At 44.4% G+C, this 20,751-nt stretch overlaps 7 protein-coding genes across 7 annotated transcripts; 2 read left to right on the top strand and 5 right to left on the bottom strand.

Annotated features, from left to right (window-relative positions):
• Positions 1–525: 525 nt before the first annotated feature.
• Positions 526–1,923, bottom strand: F4817DRAFT_366086 (uncharacterized protein; the record flags this gene model as incomplete). Its single annotated transcript, XM_049306945.1, has 1 exon — positions 526–1,923. The coding sequence occupies one exon, from the start codon at positions 1,921–1,923 to the stop codon at positions 526–528; it is 1,398 nt and encodes a 465-aa protein (XP_049158153.1).
• A 636-nt stretch (positions 1,924–2,559) lies between these two features.
• On the bottom strand, positions 2,560–3,526 carry F4817DRAFT_340786 (oxidoreductase domain-containing protein). Its single transcript, XM_049303681.1, has one exon. The coding sequence runs from the start codon at positions 3,255–3,257 to the stop codon at positions 2,637–2,639; it is 621 nt and encodes a 206-aa protein (XP_049158152.1). The 5' UTR covers positions 3,258–3,526; the 3' UTR covers positions 2,560–2,636.
• A 1,387-nt stretch (positions 3,527–4,913) lies between these two features.
• F4817DRAFT_340785 (cystathionine beta-synthase) lies at positions 4,914–6,915 on the top strand. Its single transcript, XM_049303680.1, has one exon. It carries the CDS (start codon positions 5,101–5,103, stop codon positions 6,664–6,666), a length of 1,566 nt encoding a protein of 521 aa, XP_049158151.1. The 5' UTR covers positions 4,914–5,100; the 3' UTR covers positions 6,667–6,915.
• Positions 6,916–6,949: 34 nt separating this feature from the next.
• F4817DRAFT_340784 (P-loop containing nucleoside triphosphate hydrolase protein) lies at positions 6,950–8,416 on the bottom strand. The gene has a single exon (XM_049303679.1). The coding sequence runs from the start codon at positions 8,138–8,140 to the stop codon at positions 7,286–7,288; it is 855 nt and encodes a 284-aa protein (XP_049158150.1). The 5' UTR covers positions 8,141–8,416; the 3' UTR covers positions 6,950–7,285.
• A 1,405-nt stretch (positions 8,417–9,821) lies between these two features.
• Positions 9,822–12,551, top strand: F4817DRAFT_147500 (ankyrin). The gene is made up of 5 exons (XM_049297934.1): positions 9,822–10,265; positions 10,324–11,133; positions 11,183–11,255; positions 11,307–11,571; positions 11,629–12,551. Exons 1-5 carry the CDS (start codon positions 10,008–10,010, stop codon positions 12,419–12,421), a joined length of 2,199 nt encoding a protein of 732 aa, XP_049158149.1. The 5' UTR covers positions 9,822–10,007; the 3' UTR covers positions 12,422–12,551.
• A 288-nt stretch (positions 12,552–12,839) lies between these two features.
• F4817DRAFT_147493 (glycoside hydrolase family 5 protein) lies at positions 12,840–14,554 on the bottom strand. The gene is made up of 5 exons (XM_049297933.1): positions 14,342–14,554; positions 13,938–14,223; positions 13,702–13,861; positions 13,394–13,634; positions 12,840–13,317 (listed from the first exon to the last, which is right to left on the bottom strand). Exons 1-5 carry the CDS (start codon positions 14,457–14,459, stop codon positions 13,001–13,003), a joined length of 1,122 nt encoding a protein of 373 aa, XP_049158148.1. The 5' UTR covers positions 14,460–14,554; the 3' UTR covers positions 12,840–13,000.
• Positions 14,555–15,901: 1,347 nt separating this feature from the next.
• On the bottom strand, positions 15,902–16,296 carry F4817DRAFT_316909 (KR domain-containing protein; the record flags this gene model as incomplete). The annotated part of the gene is made up of 2 exons (XM_049300740.1): positions 15,902–16,215; positions 16,275–16,296. The coding sequence occupies 2 exons, from the start codon at positions 16,294–16,296 to the stop codon at positions 15,902–15,904; spliced, it is 336 nt and encodes a 111-aa protein (XP_049158147.1).
• Positions 16,297–20,751: the final 4,455 nt, after the last annotated feature.

Below are 20,751 nucleotides of genomic sequence, written 5' to 3'. Positions count from 1 at the left end.
CTGTGATCCAAATATAGCAAGACATCATTTTGCTAGCTATTTCCCTACTGCCTTTCGTAAATTTTATAAGTTTAATAAGAAATAGAAACATCAGTTGAATACCTGGCAACTTCAAATTATTAGGTAGAAAGCATCCCTGCACGAATAAGAGGCGTAGCGGTCAATTCAGGATATTTTCTTCGCGGATCTATCGTCATATGAGATCAAGTAATATATAACTTAACAATAGCGAAATATTTATGGCCATACTGCAGTCATGGGCAACTGGGATATCCTAACCAAGCACTTAAGATACCTAGACGACAAGAAAAAGAAGAAAACACACGTGGGTAGACAATAGAGCCTAAGGCGGCAGACAACGTGGAACGAATGATACCAAGTTTCCTATGTAACATGTGATAAATTATTTCCTATACCGCTGATAAATCAAGAAATCGACCTACAATATATCCCCATCTCGTAACTATCCGATAACTGCCCAATGATATCTCTATTAACCATACTATACTAGCACGTAAAATATGGCTAGTCTACGTTATCCCCCGTACTCAGTCTCATCCTAGCTGGCCATGAGCTCTTCAAGCCAAACAGGGTGGTCATTATTGCCCTCACAGTAACTCTCTTATCCGGATCAAGTACATCCATATCACTGTCGAGCAGTGATCCATATACAATCCAGTTCTGCCAGGTTGATTCCTCCGTCTTGATTGATAGCCATGCGACGTATGAAACCCATAACGGCCAACAGATAGCGACGAACCATCTACAAGCGCTCTTAACCAACCAGTGCGCAACCATAATCCATACGCCAGCTCCCAAAGACAGCTCTATGTTACTCCTCTTCATCAATATCTGACCAAGTAAGGAGCTGTGCAAATCGTATATGTTAAACCGGAATAGAAGCGCCTGAGCAGCGATTACGCAACTGCAGGTAATTTGGTAGGCCGTGTATGCTAGCAGGTGCATAGCAGTCGCCCGGAGAAGCTGGAAAGCAAGTTTAGAAAAGGGATCTTGGCCACCTAGTCCTAGGATGATTGGTTTTTCCGCTCTCGACATGAATAGGAAGACGGACAAGTACAAGAATGCCGCTGTCCACACCTGTAGAAACGACGGGACTCCGTACTCCCAGAGTAAAGTCCTCGCGTCGAACGAATCGTTTATCTCGGGCCTAGGCAGAGCGAAATAAGAAGGTAAGCTCGCAATAAACCTAGTTAGGTCTGCTGATACCAGTTCCGCTAACCAAATAACCCCGGAGCCCGCTATTAGTCGAATAACTGATAGCTTTACCGCAATTACATAGTGGAAAGCCAATATAGTAATGTCACTGACCATCTCAATAATAGGCTGGTGAAAATACGCCGTATCGTGGTAGAACGGAACACCATTTGCCCAGTCGGCACGTCCCTCGTTGTCAACAGGTCCCCAACCTAGGCGCTCCACAAAGAACGCTTTTACCTGAAGTGATATCCTGTCGATTATGGCTTCCCTCGCCAGGTCAAGTATATTGCCGATGACTTCGAACACCAACGTGCTGAAGAAAGAGATAGCTACCGTGAGAGTTATTCTGAAGAATATGCGTAAGAGGTAGCACCTATACCCGCGTTGGAGCAACCATTCCGTATCTAACTCGGAGTGTATGAGAATTATCAGCACCAACAGCGCGGCACAGTGCCACGTTCCGTCAAGGTTAAAGGGGAAAGGGGCCTCCTTGTCATCTAAACTCCAGGCTTCGTCTGGATATTCAGGCGGGTCGGCTTCTTGGATACCCCCGTTTCGATGTACGATGATCTGCCACCATGACTCCCAATCTATGCCCTGATCCTCTTCAAATGCAAAGTCCTCAATTTCGAAGTCCAGCTCCGATTCTTCGGCTTGATATTCCCGATCTTGATGATCACGCTCGCCTTGAAACTCGTTATCCATTGTTGTAGATGAACTGAATTAGGGGTTATGAGCACTTGCATGCGGCAATAAATACTAATGGGTGTTTCTTCATGGTTCTATCTGCTGGCAATAGACAATGGAGATTACTAGTGTACCTAAATATAGAAAATTGAAAGAGAATTGGCCTTGTTAATGGAATTATGAAGGTATAAAGAAACAATGCTCTTCAAGTGCTATGTTTGTTAGCAATACAAAGAGGTGGGAGAGAAAGAGAAGCATGGTCACAGATGCATAGTAGAGCGCAACAAGTGAGTTTAAGGTATGCTTTGCGGGTGGGGAAATAATTAGTGATGCAAATATAGTATATTGAGGCCAAGAAGTGAAAATACTTACCTAGACATCTAGAATATCGTATTTCATTGTAGGCATTGGCGGTCATTGGCGGTCATTGAGAATAGTTAGTATTGTTCTGCCCTGGTTACTTATGTTAGCCGTAATATCTGCCTTTGCTTTTATAGCCGCTCGTAGCAACAGGATTCTGAGTGGTATATGTTGAATGGCGGAGATATCTATATAACACTTTGATGTTTTCATAACTTAGGAATAATTCGTAACATTGTATAAGCGAGGACGAGGCTAGCTAATATAGTCAACTTTGCTTCGCGCTCGTTAACAACCCATTCTATCAATCTTGACACGTTTATTCACTCCAGGTTTGTATCATAAGGGTCTCTGAAGCTAGCCTAAAGGATTTATATCTTCTCATACATGACGTCTGTCCTCATAGTGTACTTTGTTCCCTTCGTCACTATAACCCCTTCGTGATACATGTCCCTCTGCTGAAAAACCACCAAGCCTCCCGCTGTAGGGTTAATATCTAATTTTCCTTCCCGAGGGTCCTCAAAGTTTACCGCGAATCTCGTTACGCCCCCTTCCACGTCCTCGGCACCATTCAGATATAGATGGACAGTCAAGTAATAGCTCCTAGCCCCGTCTTTATCAACGAATTGCCCATCGCAATGCGGCTTAAAGTATTGACCTGGACCGTACTTTAAAAATCGCAGCTCGTGTCTTAGCCGGGAGACTCGCCACGTCTCGTTACGGATTATGGGGAACTGACCGGTGATGTCAGGTGCGTCTTTCAAAGTGACTACGTCAGGGGGTATATGTGGGAGTATCCGCTCTAGGAGACAATCAGCGAGAGCTCGGGATGTGTAGAAAATTCGGTTATAGAAACGAGACTTCGGGTCTAGGATCTGGGAGCTATCGTAAGCAGTTACCGTAGCGGTAGGCCAGGCGGCATCGTTAGGCGGGCTGATGAGTTTAAGCAGGTCTGCACATTCACCTGGTGTAAGGACATCTTTGATAGTCATCACGAAGTAGCCTGTATACTATTTTACGTCGGTATCGTTAAAGTCAATGATATGAGCTGAGATAGAGGCCGGGGCTGCTCCGTTTAAGACCTCTCTATCCTGACCATTATCCGATGCCATTTTTGGGTATGTGGCCTCTATCTCTATAGAAGCCAATGTAATAATTTCGAGAGTAGGTTGAGGTTAAAATTGGAATGATAGTGGATATTAGATTAAGGCCAGCCTGGGCTAGACTTTCCAGATTTCTATTCCAAATTTCTATATGTACCTGTTGACCTTGGCTTCCAACTCTATCCATAAAAGCGCGCATATTGTCGGCTTGTTTAGTGGGTAGTGGTACGGTTGACCAGACAGGCCACTGTGCCAAAATGAAAAAAAATCTGTGAGCTTAGCTTAAAAGGGTAGTCAGCCACAGGTTAGCGCAATTAGCTCGAATTATTACGGTACTTCGCACTTTCGTATGGGGAAAAAGGATTATCCTTTTTAAATACATACGTTATAACGTTATATATAATATGCTTTAAAAGGGTAATCTTTTATTAAATCAAAAGATTTAACTACACATTTAGATAACTTTACAATTCCAGCAATTACAACATTATAATTGATATTGTTTAATAGCCTTAATTAATGCGAAAATAATGATTCAGGTTGCATGCTTATACAATGTGTTGTTTTTAAGATATCTAAAGTCTTTTGAAAACAGTCGTCTCAAAGGGTATCACGTGTACGTACAGGTCTCTGGGATGATAGACGGGGCGGCTTCCTACTCTTTTTAAGATGCGCGCCCTTCTATTGGCTCAATCTTACACCGCCCGTCTGGCAATATCCTTATCCTTATCCTTATCCTTATCCTTACACCATGTTACAGCCTCATGTTCAATTCAATTCAATTCAATTCAAATGACGATGCAATGGCTATCTATCCTTAGTTACATATTTCTTTTACTTGGTTGCATATATTGGTTAAAGACTATACGGTCGCATGCAGTCATTCCGAGGCAAAAAGGCTGAAAACGAGGTCTTTTTGAATGATCTCTGATATATGTATGTATGTATGAGGCTGGCTGGCCAATCAGGAGGCTGTATTATATAAGGCTATTTGATTAGATTTGAGGCTAGGTGCCTACCTAATCATCCCAGAGACCTGTACGTACACGTGATACCCTTTGAGACAACTGTTTTCAAAAGACTTTAGATATCTTAAAAACAACACATTGTATAAGCATGCAACTTAGATAATTATTTTCGCATTAATTAAGGCTATTAAACAATACCAATTGTAATGTTGTAATTGCTAGAATTGTAAAGTTATTTGAATGTGTACATGTGGTAGTTGAAAATTGAATTGACAATTGAATTAACAATTGACAATTAAATCCTTTAATTTGATTGGCCAATCTTTCACATTATATTGGTTAAATCAATATCTCTATTACAATAAACCGTAATAAGGCTTAGAAGTATACATTTAATATTTTCTAAATTGTGGCAAGTGACCTCCTACCAACTTTAGTTTAGTGTGCGATTATTTTTTTCATTTTGGCACAGTGGCTTGTCTGGTCAACCGTAAGTGGGCTGGTTAGGTAGGTACCTATGTACATGTAGGTAATGGGCTGGTGGGGTGGATTCGCAAATTCTCGCCTCATGCCGAATGCAATGGCGAGATTCTGTCTGACCTGAACAAAACTTTAAATTCTTCTGTACTTTGTTATTCCTTTTCCTTTCGCCCAACAGATATTATACTTCGTTTTGACTTTTCTTCATATTCCTCCAAGAGGTCATCTCCGCCGTCTAATTCTAGTTAATAGCTAATATCTACCGTCCTAAAATATTGCCCGTCATGACTATCACGGATGGCACAGTACCTCATAACCCGCCGCATGCCGCGACGGTCATATCCGCGACCGAACTAATCGGCAACACGCCTTTGGTACGCCTGAACAAGATCCCGCAGTCTTTTGGCATCGAGAGCGAAGTATATGCCAAAGTAGAACTCTTCAACGCTGGCGGTTCCGTCAAGGACCGCATTGCCTTGCGGATGATCGAAGAGGCTGAGCGAAGCGGCCGTATCAAGCCTGGCGATACGCTAATCGAACCTACCAGTGGAAACACCGGCATTGGTCTAGCACTGGTCGGCGCGGTCAAGGGATATAAGACTATTATTACTCTACCTGAAAAGATGTCTGCCGAAAAGGTCTCCGTGCTGAAAGCCCTAGGCGCAACCATCATCCGCACACCGACCCAGGCGGCGTGGGATAGCCCCGAGAGTCATATTGGTGTGGCGAGGAGGTTGGTTAAAGAAATCCCCAACGCCCACATATTGGATCAATACTCAAATGAGAATAACCCGCTCGCCCACGAATTTGGCACGGCCGAGGAGATCTGGGAACAAACCGGCGGCAAGATCACATGTATCGTAGCCGGTGCCGGAACCGGTGGTACCATTACGGGGTTGGCAAACGGGCTGAAGAAACATAACAAGGATATCAAAGTCGTGGCTGCCGATCCCCAAGGGAGTATATTGGCTTTGCCCGAGGCGCTCAATAACGAGCATCGCGATGAGCCATACAAAGTCGAAGGAATTGGTTACGACTTCATACCTGATGTGCTCGATCGAGAAAAAGTTGACAAGTGGTACAAGACGGACGACAAAGAGTCATTCAAGCTTGCGCGACGGTTGATTGCCGAAGAGGGGCTGCTTGTTGGCGGAAGCTCTGGAAGTGCTCTGAGTGCTGCGTTGAAAGCAGTCAAGGATCTCGGGCTGGGTAAGAATGATGTTGTCGTTGTCATTCTACCGGACAGCATCCGAAGCTATCTGACAAAGTTTGCGGATGACGACTGGCTGGCAGCTAATGATCTTCTGCCGCCTGCCGACTCGGCGGCAAAGGAAGCAGTGGCTAATGTCGATTCCGAGAAGAAGTCCGAGGACCCTTACTCTGGAGCAACAGTTCGCTCACTGAGACTGAAACCGGTCCTCTCAGTTCTTGCCACCAGCCCGTGCGCCGAAGCTATCGAGACCATGCGTGACAAGGGCTATGATCAACTTCCGGTTCTTGCCAGCGCGGGAGGCAAGCTCGTGGGTCTCGTCACCCTCGGCAATCTCCTCAGCTACGTATCACGCGGACGAGCTAGTGGGCAAAGCCCGGTTAAGGACGTCATGTTCGATTTTAGCAAGATAGACGAGGTGGTTACCGACCCTAGAGAAGGAAAGGGAGGCAAGCGCCGCAAGTTTGTCGAGATCACGCTTGACACGCCTATCACGGAACTCAGTAGGTTCTTCGAGTGGAACAGCGCTGCCGTCGTCACCGAGCCTAGCCAAGGGAAAGCAAAAGCGCTTAGCAAGCCCGTCGCTGTGGTCACCAAGGTTGACTTGCTGACCTGGATGGTGAAGCAGGTTAAAGTTTGATTGAGGTTGGATTTATCTTACGGCGGTGATTTTTGTTGTCCGCTACTAAGTGACTGAAGATAAGTCATCGCACGGCGCTAAGGTGGAATTTCATCTGGATCTTAGATCGACCAACTCAATAATCTAGACTTGGGTGGGTTATAAATGGTAGACTCAACGTCTACAGACGGAATCAGTTATTCACTTGAGTTATTTACATAGACATCGTTTATAGAATACGCTGTCGTAATGAGATTACGTGCTACGGTACTAAAGTCATCTTCACATGATAAGCTGCGACATTGGGATACTGCATGATATTTTGATATTTGGCATCAATGTCTAGTAAATCATAGATGTAGACTCTGCTGCCGAGGGTTTAATAAGTAGATACGCGAGGTACCTAAGCCAATGATGACGATGTGGAAAGTCCATCTTGTATAGCCGCAAGATCGACTAATAGGGGATAATCTCATATGTGAATACTTGAGAGGATACTAATGCCAGGCCCTCTCTCGGTGGAATCTATAAGATATACATTAAGAGACCTTGGGGAAAAGGCGTGGTCAAGCGAACTCCTAGAAACCAGTAATGTTGCTGCACCCATCGAACCCAGGATTATTACATATTAGAGTGATGTTTATATTCTTTCCGATATCCAATCCCACCACTTGTCTACCTTGCCATCAAGGACGCTCCCGCCCATCACGTCAATTTCGATATCGAACTCCCTCATCTGGCCGAACGAAAACTTCTCGGAGCCGTACTGACCCAGCCAATCGTCCTGTTCCTCAGAGCCAACCTCGTCTACGCCAACCCCCGAATCCAGCAGCCCTTTGCTTCGAGACTGTCTTATCCGTCCAAGTTCGGCCTCGAGGTTGCTCTTGACAAGGGAGGCGGGCAAAGCAGTGAATAGATCCAACTTGTTCGCAGCGATAAGGACATGGATCGCGGTGGGCGCTTTAGAAGTCTTCCCGGCGCCCGTGCGTTTCTGTAGCGCGAGGAGCACGTCGTATAAGAAGGATGCCGCGTCCGCTAAGCCGTCATCCAGACTGGCGGCGTCCAGCACATATATGATGCCCCGCAGGGTATTCGAGGCGATATGGGTCATAGCATGCTGATTTCGCAGCTTCCCATGCCCCGGGGTGTCGACGAGTAGAAACTTGCGGTGAGACCCTGGGGCATCGAGACGTGCAGCTTCTCGAAAGGTAGTAGCGCCGTGATCATCGGAGACAGTAAGTTCGACAGACTGGGGGACCTGCGAGGTGTGCGTTGCGGCAGCGGAGTCGCCGCGCTCAAGGAGGGTGAGGAGAGAGGTCTTGCCACCGGCGGGAGGCCCTGCGAGCAGGATAGACGGGAGAGAAGTATAGGGCGTGGTTTGGACGATGTAGAAGTGTACGATGGTCGGTAGGAGGAAGACGATGAGGGCGCCGACGATGAAGATTTCGGTTGAGGGCGTGAGGAGGTACTCGAGGAGTTGCTTGAGAACCTCCATTTTCGCTTGCGGTTGCTGCAATGTTGTTGCAATGGCAGCGAAGATGGAAAAGGGATGAAGGGAAGAAAAGTTGTTATTTAAAAGAAGAGTACATGTAGGTAGCTCCTAGGTAAAGTTTAAAGTTGCCAGGTCATACATATGTACCTAAAGGTTATCGTGCCATGTTGAAATTTGGACCTGCGGTATGTACGATTAACTTCGTTGGGTTACAGTGTCATCATTCGATGCCAAGTCTTAGTGGGAAACTCTATTCCTAGGTAGCTTAACGCATGTACCGTTCCATCGGGAGAGGTACGTACTCGATAAGCCGGGGGTACCTATCATCAGCCAGCAGTAACGTTAAAGTGCCAGGTAAAATTTAATAAAGTGCCAACCCATCCACTTTGCACGTGATATACGCCACCACAAGCCACCACCACCACATTAAAAATGGCCCGTTCGTTCGACCTTGTAAATACTCCCATTTAATAATTATAATATACAAATATAAGTGCATCGTTACGAAATAAATCGAGAAAATTTTGGAAAGATTTTTCGATTTTTTTTTATTTAATTATTAAAATTTTAATGTTTTTTACAAATTTACACGACTTAAATTTGTAAAGTTATTAATAATATAAAAAGCCATTAAAATTAAAAATTATAAATTTAGCCGCATCTGGGTTAATATTGGTCCGAATCACGTGCATTTAAATTTAAAATTTTTATTATTTTTTAATTAAATTAATAAAGTTTTTTTTATTAAATTCGGACTTATATTTGTAAAGTTATTATATATAAATAAAAAGTTTAAAAAGTTTTATTTAATATATATTATTTTTTTATTACGTAATTAACATTATATTTTATTATATTATATATTATATTTTATATTATTTTTATATTAATTTTTTTATTTTTTTTATATTTATTTTATATTTTTTATAAAAAAATTTAAATGTTATATTTATTTTTATAAAAAATAAATATAAATATAAAAAAAATCTTTTTAAAATTTTTAAAAATAATAAATAAATATATAAAAAAATATTATAAATTTTTTATAATTTTTTATAATTTTTTACATTTTTTTACAATTTATTTACAATTTTTATATTTTATATTATTTATTTAAAAATATGGTTACATTGCGAGTGGAGCATATACATGGATTTAAACGAACGGGCCATGTTTTACATGGCCGTGCGTGGTGGCTTTATGTGGCGTATGTGGCGTATATCACGTGCAAAGTGGATGGGTTGGCACTTTATTAAATTTTACCTGGCACTTTAACGTTACTGATCAGCCAGTATTCCATACATGTAGCCAATTCAATATGGTGGCTAGAGATTACTAATGCCGCAATTGGAGAAAGTGGCTTAGCACTGACGACGGCTGGAACGGCAAGGCAGCACCACCAAATGTCACGGGTATTTTTACGTAGTAGTGTAGCAAGTTGACACGGATTGCTGACCTGATCTGATATATGATAATTCGAGGCAGCCAACAAGATCATTACCTATACATTAATGAAGTATCTTACTAAGTTTAGGTACTCAAATATCCTCGTCTAAGACTAAAGACTAATATGATGGTGATGATGTTGTCTTTTTGAATTGGGCATCAAATTTGTAAGGAACCTTATTATCCGAATACTTCACTTCTATTCTGTTTGAAATTGTATAAAATACAAGTGCCTAACTCTTCTTCTTAGCCAATTCCTTCTCCTTGGCGATCTCTCGCGATACTTCGATTCAAATAGACCTTTTTTTTCTTTCTTTTTTCTTCTTCTTTCCGTTTCTTTATTAATCAATATCTCGGAAGACCTGCGAATCCAGCAACAACCCGACCGTCCTCCTTATCAACTCTTAAGGACTAGCCACACGCGATGGCCCAAGACGCATTATTAAATACACATTCCGTCGGCGCTCCGATACAGCCGTCTTCGAAAGGCCCTGCCGTTGCTCCGAAGCTTAACTCGCAAGAGATGGAGATGGGTAACCTTCCTAGCGGCGATCCGCCCCCGTCCGAACCGGATATTATGCAGATTGCTAGAGTAGGAGATATAATAGCTATGGAAAAGCTTTTTGACTCTTCGGATTTTGACGCGACTTATACCGACGACGAAGGCATCACGCCGCTGCACGTATGCGCTGGTCCACGCGTCTCCCTTTCTGTGATACTTTACTAACGATCCCTCGTAGTGGGCAGCTATTAACAACCAGTATGCGATGTGCAAGTTCCTCATCGAGAAAGGCGCCGACATAAATAAGAAAGGAGGCGAGAGCATCGCGACGCCGTTGCAGTGGGCTGCCCAACGATCAAACTACTACACCGTCAACCTTCTCCTTCAACACGGCGCCGATCCTCTCATTACCGACGCTCAAGGTTACAATACTCTTCATATCTCGACGTTCAGCGGAAACGTCTTGTTGGTAGTACTATTGCTACACCAAGGCATCCCCGTCGATGTAGCCGATGCTTATGGGCATACGTGTCTCATGTGGGCTGCGTACAAGGGCTTTCCGCAATGCGTAGACCTCTTCTTGCGATGGGGTGCGAGCGTGCATGCGACCGACGAACAAGGCTTCACGGCATTACATTGGGGTCTGGTCAAAGGTTCACCGCTATGTATACTTAAGCTTCTGGAATACGGCTCGGACCGCTTCGCGAAGACGAGCACGGGGAAGACTCCCGCGATAACAGCGAGGGATCTCAATACCGTCAACGCCTGGCATAGAGCCTTGAAAGAATGTGGTTATGACGAGGACGGGCATGTCGTAACTCCCTGGTGGCCTGGATCGTCTTTCTTCCTCAAGGATAAGCGCGGGTTTATGAACAAATCCTTGTTTCTCTTGCCCGTCCCGCTACTGTTCACCGAGCTAGTGGTCATGGCTCACTTGCCTATATTATTGTCTATACCAATCGCGCTCCTGATAGGGTTCGGCTTCCAATGGATTACGAATCAGATTCTTGAGTATGCCCCCCCAGATATGAGACATCTGCACAAGACGGTATGTATTCTCGGCCCAAATATAATGATATATCACTAATAGGCCTCAGCCTTGGCTAGCTGGAATATTCGCGGCATCTTTATTTTTGGTAGGCGTAAGGTGGATTTTGACGATATTCCCTGGTGAGTTTCTTGGCAATCCGATATTCGACACGGCAAGTTAACTTGTTTCAGCGACATTTTCACAACATCCGCTTCTCAACTTCACATTTCTCTTCTTCTACAGCCTAACGGGTTACTTTTATGCGGCGTGCATGGTCTTTGACCCTGGATACGTTCCTAAGCTCAACGGTATCGCGGAACAGAAAGCCGTAATCGACGAGTTGTTAAGTTTGTGGAAATTCGACGAATCTAACTTTTGCGTCACATGCATGATTCGGACTCCTCTGAGAAGTAAACACTGTAGGCGATGTCAACGGTGTGTTGCGAAGCATGACCAGTAAGTACCATATTCAAATATACGTAATACGCATCGACGCCAGCTCACACGATATAGTCACTGCCCTTGGGTAAATAACTGCGTCGGTGTCAATAATCACCGGCACTTCTTCCTCTACCTCGGCAACCTCGTCTTTGGTATCGTTTCCATCGACTGGTTGCTATATTATTATTTTTCCGAGCTCCCCAAATCCGCTTCTAAAGAAGAATGCTTCATCCTGGCGGAATCTATATGTGCGGTTGTCAATAGCGATCCGTATACAGTACTGCTCGGCATATGGACAACGCTACAGCTTACGTGGGTGGGCATGCTTATTTTCGTCCAATTCGTTCAGGTCGCACGTGCTATGACCACGTACGAAAATATGTACGGTGTTCAAGACGGCTCGGCGTCATCGCTAGTATCGGCCTTCACGAGCACCGGAGCACCCCTCGACCCGAACCATCCCGATGCTGCAACTCCCCCGTCCGCAGCTGACGACCCGCTAGGAACCGGTAAAGGTGCGCATGCGCACAAGCACAAGGGTTTCCTAAAGCAGTGGAGTAGGCTTCTCGGTGTTGACACGTTCATCGAGACGGCAACAGGTCGGGGCGCTGCTACCGGGAAGACAATGCGGAAGAAGCGTAACCCCTATAACAAGGGCTTGGTGCAGAACTGTCGCGACTTCTGGTGCGACCCGGCACCCATATTCGGGCGCAGGGAGACGGGCGATGCGATGTTAAACGGCGAGAGGATTAACTACACGGAGATCTACGAGAGCCCAGCGGCAATGAACCTGGGGCTGGGCGGCGCGGTTTCAAGCGGGCGGAGGAGAGGCGGGTACGAAAGCGTGGCTGGCGACGAGGTGTAACGAGCGATGTTTTAAATAGCGGCATGATAAGTTATTGAGGTTTATGACTTGGTGACGACGAATATCGGATTGAAGACTACGTAGCAAGCAACGAGTTACTTATTCCTAAGGGCTCAAGGAATAAGGAATTAGCATGTACATTATTATTGACTTGTGATGTCTAAGAATCCTCGGGGTCTAGCCTAGTTATGTACAAATGAAAGCGCAGACATCTCGGAGATGTTGTCAGCATTCAATTGTCTTTCGTCCTCTCACCCGTATTAAATTATACTGTATGATAGGGGTTCAGGTTCAGTATTAGATTTGTGTTTACAACCTAACCACATGAGGTAAATAACTCTGTTATTCGGTGTGCCAATCTTATCTAGATTGCTTAATGAGGTGAAAGGAAAGTCTATCATAAGAAGTTTCAACTGTGTAATACTATTGTGTTTAAACAAGAGACTAAGAAATAAATGCTGACAAGTATGTACATCCACGTGGTTCAAGATAGGCCACTCATAACGATCTATAAAGAAGTATCTCCTAAGGCTTCACGGAAACCCAACAGAGCGTTTATACGAGATCCAAGAGTCTGGTCTACCCAATGACCTTTGACCAATCCTGTAGGGCATTAGCGTTAGAAGCGCCCTTCACGACCGAAGCAATATCCACGTCGCCCTTTACGAAGATACCAAAGTGATCGCCAGAATCCTGTCTAGGGTCGTAGAAACAGGTCTTCTTAGGAAGAAACTGCCAATACAAGTTTGGTAGACCAACTTTATTGATATCGTTGGCTTGGGCAGGAAGCTCGCTCTTAGCACTGTTGGCGGCAGTGTTAACTCCCCATTCCTCGACGAAGATGAGCTTGCCGCCGGCCTGCTGAACCCATTTTTTGCCGCCGCCAGACCATTGACCTAGTAGTGCGTTTAGTTTAGGTACTTATATTAAACCTAGAGACAGATGTATTCCCAAATTATGGAATGAACTTACCGGGGTTGTTAGACTGGCTACCCGCATACCGATGGATGGCGATTAGGTCGATCTCAGGACACTGCGTAGCAGCCTCGATGAAGGTGCAGTCATGCGAAATGTCACCGCCGATACCTCCAGTCGCAATTTGGATCTTGTTGTTAGCACCCAGGACATTGCGGAATTTCTTGGCGCGGCCGCAGAGCCAGTTCTTCTGGTCGTTATTCTTGCAGACCGAAAGGTCTGGCGACATGGGCTCGTTCTATGTTTTTCCGACGGTGAGCATTGCTAGATGGATGCGGACTCGAAGAAGAAGAGATAGAACTTACCTGGAGGTCAAATGCCATGATTGCGTCGCTCCAGCTCTTCCATACCTGGCCGGAGTGGGCTCCCTTGTAGTTGAGAATATGGTCGATTCGACTATCGTAGGCTTGGATGGCATCCTCCGAGGAATAGAATCCGGACTTGCCGAACTTGGTGTACACGTCCCTGTATATATTTCAGACCGGATATCCTTGCTGTAACACCTGAGTAGTAGAGTGCTCCAACCAGACCGAGTGCTTACCTTCGATAGTCATCGAGAAGCGAGTTTGCGTCGTGGGGCGAAATAATTGACTTGATACCCTTCTTGGCTAGCTTATTGACGACTTTATCGACGGCATCCAGCGTTTTGTCATCGAACTTCCCCAAGTCGGACTCCAGTGGTCCTACATTTACCGCGAGGTTACTGCCTTTTTCACAGTGGCCCGCAGCTTGTTGGTTTACCCACACGCGGACTACTTTGACGCCATAGTTGGAGAGGTCGCTGATGTATTGATCTTGGTCTTTGTCAGACAAACCTGGGAGGAAGTCTGGAATACTAAGAGTCAGTGTTCAGTTCCGACTAGAAACTTTCGTCACACTTCTGGCAGCTAATCCTAGGCCATTTTGACTTGGAACTCCAAGGGGAATCTTTCTGATACGACGTACATAAGTTGGAGCCCATGAATGAGTGGGAGCCTTCTCTTGGTTCGACCTCGTGTAGGGGAGATGCCATAACTCCTGGGAGCGCTAGAGCGCCAAGGCTGAGAAGCAGTGATGCCTTCATTTTTGTCGGCTGTATTGGCGTCTTGGTTATAGGTAATAGTATGAGTACCTAAGTTGGTTTCTTAATGGTGAATCTTGAGTTAGAACTAGAGGCTGTTCTTGGGTATTTATACAAAAGCACTGGGTAGCATAAAGCTTTTATCACTTCCACTCTAGCCTTCCACACTGTAGATCACAGTCATACGGACCAAAAGGAATATACCATTGCTACCCTGTTTCCGAACATGATTCGATCCGGTGCTAACATACGGTTTCAGTTCGCAACATGGAGCTTAATGGCTCCCTTTGAGGTTAAACTATGACCTCAAACCCTAAGCTGACATATGAATAGGACTCTCCTATTCAATACTTACTGTTAATATGACATAACCCCTGACTCAAAAGGGGAATATAGTATATATTTCGGGGACGGGCTAAGCTTTCTCGAATGTACATGGCAACTCTGGTTTTGGATGGTGGTAATTTCGCACTATCAAGACTAATTGGGATAAACCCTCACGAAGACCTCACTGGACATGTCTTCAACCCACCATTAAAATCATAGAGGTTACTTAAGATCAGCAGCTAGAAATACTCTTTCCTAATACTACAATATCTAAAAATAAGTACTCGTTGAATTAATCTAAGTATATTGCATATCTATCTCAATTTAAGGACGCATATGCTTTAACCTCGTCCTGTCGGCTCTTTAAGCTTAAACTGGCATTCGTCTAGAAACTAGGCGCGGCATATCACTATTACCGTTTAAAATAGGTATTTAAACCGATTATTTCATCACGATAGCAATGGTATTTTCTTCTATTTTAAGTATCTGAAGAAAGAAATACAAGACTTAGCATCGCTTCCTGCCCTCCCATACTACCCGTAGGCATTTATTACCAATGATGACCTGCGGCTGGTAGGCTTGACCCTACTCAACCATTTCACGGTGCTACACGAATTACAGGTTATTGCTATCAAAGTCTTAGTTAATATCTGATCAGTTACGCCTCGCCTCGCGTTCTTGACATCATATTGATTTAAACCCGTGATATAACCTAAGCTCCCTTAAGCCCCTTTTATTAAGCTGTTGCTGGTTTAACCCAATCTAATGGTAAGTTAGCTAAAAGCCTCGTTGTTGGCTGCAAGACACACAAAGGGATGATGAAGTATATATCTAACGGGCCGCCAAACAACATCGTGCCTCTTGTATCAATCGTGAGAGAAAACATGAAGGTTTGCGCTAGAAGCTTTCGAAATGGAAAAATCTAAACCGAATTCTTTGAAGAGCCATGTCCTCATCTCGGTACCGATCATACTATCCAGCCCATAGCTCGCAATAGAGCGTTCTTCCAATTCTAGCTCATCCTCTCTTAGCATCAAGATCTTACTGGCATGCTTAGAGATATGTCTCGCAGTGACATAGATAATCGCCTCTAGACCCCCTGCAGACGCTTCATCGAGTTATCGCTTGTTCGGTTGGCGGCTGCTGCCTCCAGCGCGACCCTTGCGCTCTATCGAAATCTCAATGGCATCGTTCTTAGAAACCACATCGACAGTGAGGAGCACGCGGAGAACCAGCGATGTGGCCACTTGGCCTGCCACGATGCGCTGCATGGCCAGCGAGTCCAGGTAGCTGTTGGCAGCGCTGTAGCTGCTCTGCCCTAGGTTGCCGAGCACGGCCGAGATGGAGCTGGTCATGACGAAGAAGTCGAGATCCAGGTCGTGTAGCGCGTTCTGTAAAGCCAGGGCGCCTTGGGCCTTGAGTGCAATAACCGCTGTAGATAGGGGCGCTCATGTTGTAGCTCGAGGACGTAATCCTTTTAGAGTACTTTACTTAAGAGCAATTTAGCACCCATCTTTTAACACCCATCTTTTAAAAGTGATTTTATAGTAAAACATAATATATCGTAAAGAAGTTACCAGAAATTTGATCGTGTATGCCAACATAGCAATGGGCCACTTTTTGTAGCTATTTCAGAGTTCTATTGAGAGGTGAGGTTGGCAACACCTTCAGATGTCCTAGGGATTTAAAGGAGAATTGCCTACCTACCTAGGTATGTATCTCTGAGAAACCACGGTGGATTATACATGTATATATTCTACTATAATGAGAATGCTACCTCTAGGATCCGAGTCGTATATACTAAGATGAATGTTATGTTCTGTCATTGAATGCTTTTAGTGAGGCTTTCACAGGACAATAGAGAGAGAGCCTAAGCGGTAGGAATATCATTATACTTCATCTTGGTAATATGGATACTCGCAATATAATATAGCAGAGAAAATAGGAGAAACATGAAACCCGAAGAATACAGCATGTTAAATTTGAACTCGCGCATTTAGGTATTGTATTGGTTACGCGTGTCTGCGGCATGCCGACAGAAATCTCAAGACCTCAAATTATGGTAGGAATACGAATGCTGGATGTCAGTCTAATAGTCCTTGACCTTACTGCTTGCGACTTTCTCTCGCCCTTGATAATAACTTCTCGAGCGGGTTGTCTTCACTGAACTAAGAACGAGTGCCTTCTCTACCTACAGAATCAAAGCTACCTAGATCTAGGGAAAGGAACATATCCGAATCTAGCTAGCGAGCATTATTAGTAAGTCAATAATTTTCAAAGAATCTACAATAACACGCACACGTAGGGCCCCAGACGGATGAAATACGAAGTGACGGGTATGAGTAAGTTAATAGATGGGTAGCTGCGTGAACGTATGAATGGTGTAACCCACTGAAGCAGCATCTGTTATTGGAGTAGGATGATTCAGCTGCTGGGCCGGCACGGCAAGACGAATCCTTCGGGCAGAGCTGGAGATCGAAATTTCTGGCCGAGTAAGTACTCTCTGCTCAATACGTGGGCATGTCGTTCTGTGAACGTGGCTTTGGTTTGGGTTTAGGCAGAGCATGGAAGGCTCTGATTCAGTAATAAGTAGTCCTCCATGAATCGTCGCGAAGGCTAACGCATAAAGTGGGTTGAAACCAGTACTATCTTTCAGCTGTAAAGATAAAGGATCTATGTCAGACTATAGGCTGCAGTTAGAGCTGACCTTGAGCAGTTGGTGACGATGTATGGAGCCCGCATGATGCCCGACAAAAAGCGCGCCTCTCGACTAACGGTCCTAGGCTAAAGCCATACTGTTATGTTCCGCCTCATATATCCGGAAGAAGCAATGTTCGTAGCCATATTAGCGTTTGGTCTCGGGCGGTTAGAACTGTTACGATGTGATGAGGACTTAGATCACCTTTGTCTGTTTTCCGCGGAGCAGGAAGACGGGATAAGGCTACAGAATCATCTGCGATGATAAATCATGACGGAGGAGCCAGTTGCTTTTTTACCAAGGCATCAGGTCTCACCCCTTATGCCAAGCTGAAATATATTCGTAGATCAAACTTGTGGTCCAAGAGTCGCGAAACAATATGGAATTGATGAAAACGAGACATGGTTCGGATAATGGCACCGTCCTAGTAACGAGCAATCTAGTATGTAGTATCGAAACTGCAAGAGTAATCGCCGATAGTGATACCCGTGAAGTCTATAACGCTGGCGTCAGAATCTTTGTCGACAAGGATGCGCCAGTTGACATTATACACATATCGCACCGCTGGCCCGGCAACTTGGGACGCTAACTTAGCGAAGTGGCTCATCTCAAGGGCAAGTGTATGCACGCCGGCCGGCCTTGTACGCCGAGCTGAAATGCGCCATTGCGGATCGCGATGTTTCACCGGTAAGATAGAGCGGCCTAGCTGGCTGCAGCTATGTATGCCCTGAAGAAGAATGTCAAAAAATCTCCTAATGCTTGTCGTCCAATTCCGCGGAACTTTTGCTTTTCGTGGACAGAATTCCGCGATTTCAGCTTGTTGGCGGAAGCCATAACATAATGCAAGCCACAGCTGTCATCGACAGCGTAGCATCTTATACCGAAAGACGGAGTCGCCGTAATTATTCATTTTATGCTCCCTGCTGATACATTCCAGCATAATTCTTACATTCATCGCCAAGATGTAGACATTACGCGTAAAGTGTGACGCGTACGCGTTTTCGACGCCGACATCTTCAATGTCGCAGTTAGTTTAAATCAGCAAGTCGCCTTTTGGTACCCGTTTTCTTTTTCCGGTAAGAAAGGCATGTCGCTTTCTTTCCTTCTTTCTTTCTTGGTATGTGACACAGCTCCAACGAAGCTTGATGTTTGATTGATTGAATTCTTATATTAATAGGATTATTGTTTTACTGTACCAGGTTATCCCGAGTCAAGTCGCATTTAATGCTGCCGAGAAAAGTAATGTGACCTGGAAATCTTGTTGCTACGATATCGCTCTCGTAGATGGATCGTGTCGATGAGGACGTATTCCGTACAGGCCAATTGGATAAAGGACAAGGAATATTTAGAAGTCAATATAGCGTTAACATACCTATTCAATCAGACGAAGCAACAAGCCTCATTCGCTATTGTCATGTCACTCTGAGACATGGAATGGTCTGGAAGTAGTTAATAAACTATCGCCAACCAGTTGCGATAGGTTGAATCTTGAATGGATTGCGAGACCTGGAGAAAATTAGATGGAGTCTAATGCTAATGCAGCTAATGCAGCTATGCTTAGCCTGTACCAGTTGGTTGGTTGGTTGTTTCGTGGCACCCATTAGTGTATGCAAGCCACCAGCCGAGTCCTTCACACTAGAACAATAGAATGTGTTCTACGCTAGTATTCGGGATACACTAGTATTGTAGATGCCGAAACTAAGGTTGTTTACCTAGGTACATACATAGTAGGCTAGGTACGTGCTAATTTTAATGAATTTTCCTATTGTTGAAACAATTCTATACTACCTAACATAATGTATTCTGCGAGCGGTGAAACGAAATGGGATTGTAGGTTGGTCTTTGGTCTTTACCGTTGTACGGTTTCGGGCTCATTTTTACTCTTATTATTCTTACAGAGACATCCAATTCATTGTTCGCATGCGGGTAGTATGTACCTACTATATCAATCCAGCCAATGATATTAAGTTTCAGGGGTCCCCCTTTTCCTCTTTCGTCTCAATCAACCCTTCTATATTCCAAAATCGGCCAAGATCTGCTTCATCGTTATCCCATCAGACTGTCGTCATTTCCTTTTATTTTGGTCCTTCAATACCTATTTTCATTCGAAGACGCCCGCCCAGTTATCTCTTGCAAACTTGAATCATCCTTAACAAGTCATCGTCATTGTTATCATGTATTCGTTCCCTTCTAGCCAATATTCGCCCACGCAATTATGAGCTGCATAAATCATAAGATAGTAATAATAATGCTCAGCCTCTCATCTCACTATGACCATCCTTTCTCAAACACGACTCGGACGGAACCTTGAAAGTTGAATGAATATGGGAATGGGATATCAAGATCACATTCAATTCTTATGCAATCTTCAGCACTTTTCTCAAGCCATCAAGTCATCGTGATTACTTGGGTACCTTGGTTTCAGCTTTCCAAGCCCTCTTATTTCGTCTATTTACCTAGGTCAATTAGTGCAAGGCTTTCTACACTAATACATACATACATCTTACGAGCTCTACGTACGATTTTTACATAGCTACAATTCGCTAAACTAGGCCTTTCTCAGAACCGTGTGAGAGAGAGGGTCTGTTACGCGGCCTTAGACCCTTACATTCGCAATCTCACCAGCCTACTTTTTTTAAGCGCCGGCCGCTAAACAATTCGACTCACGGCGCTTCCGTGCGTACCAATCGTGAATTCTATTGGCCAATTCGTTGAATTTGCCCAAGTACGAAGAGTTGCATTGCACAATTACTACGTTCCTGCGTCTGTCGAAACATTGCGACCAGAGTTGGCAACCGTTTCAGTCAATTTATGGTTCTAACTTAAGAACTTTCCGGCGGTAAATGTTCTTATTTAACATCGGTGGGCGGATTAACCAATATATACCCCCTATATATCTCCAATTATTTTCATTCTTTTAAGCCTGCGACGCCATTTTCTTATTCTCACCATGGATCCAACTACAACGCTCTTTACTTTTATGCTGTGAGTTTTTTTTATTGCAATATCAATTCTTTTCTATATGCTTTAGCCTGGTGCTTCCGTTCACTTTCGAATCCGACCCTGTCATCATTCGCATACGCTATTATATTCACATTGTTAAGACATTTATATCCGCTCGGCATTTTCGGACTTCGATCATTCCTCAAGCAGAAACGGCATTTAGAGGTGGCACGGCATAACGCCTCATAACATTCATTATTCTAGAAGATCCCGATCCGCTGGGATTTGAAAAAAGAAACAAAAATTGACAACCCCAGCGCGATATCT

The sequence above is a fragment of the Daldinia loculata genome (assembly GCF_022478755.1).
Source record: "Daldinia loculata strain CBS 113971 unplaced genomic scaffold F4817scaffold_31, whole genome shotgun sequence".
NCBI classification, from domain to species: Eukaryota; Fungi; Ascomycota; class Sordariomycetes; order Xylariales; family Hypoxylaceae; genus Daldinia; species Daldinia loculata.
Note: the sequence above shows the minus strand (reverse complement) of the source record. Positions and strands in the feature narration are given on the sequence as shown.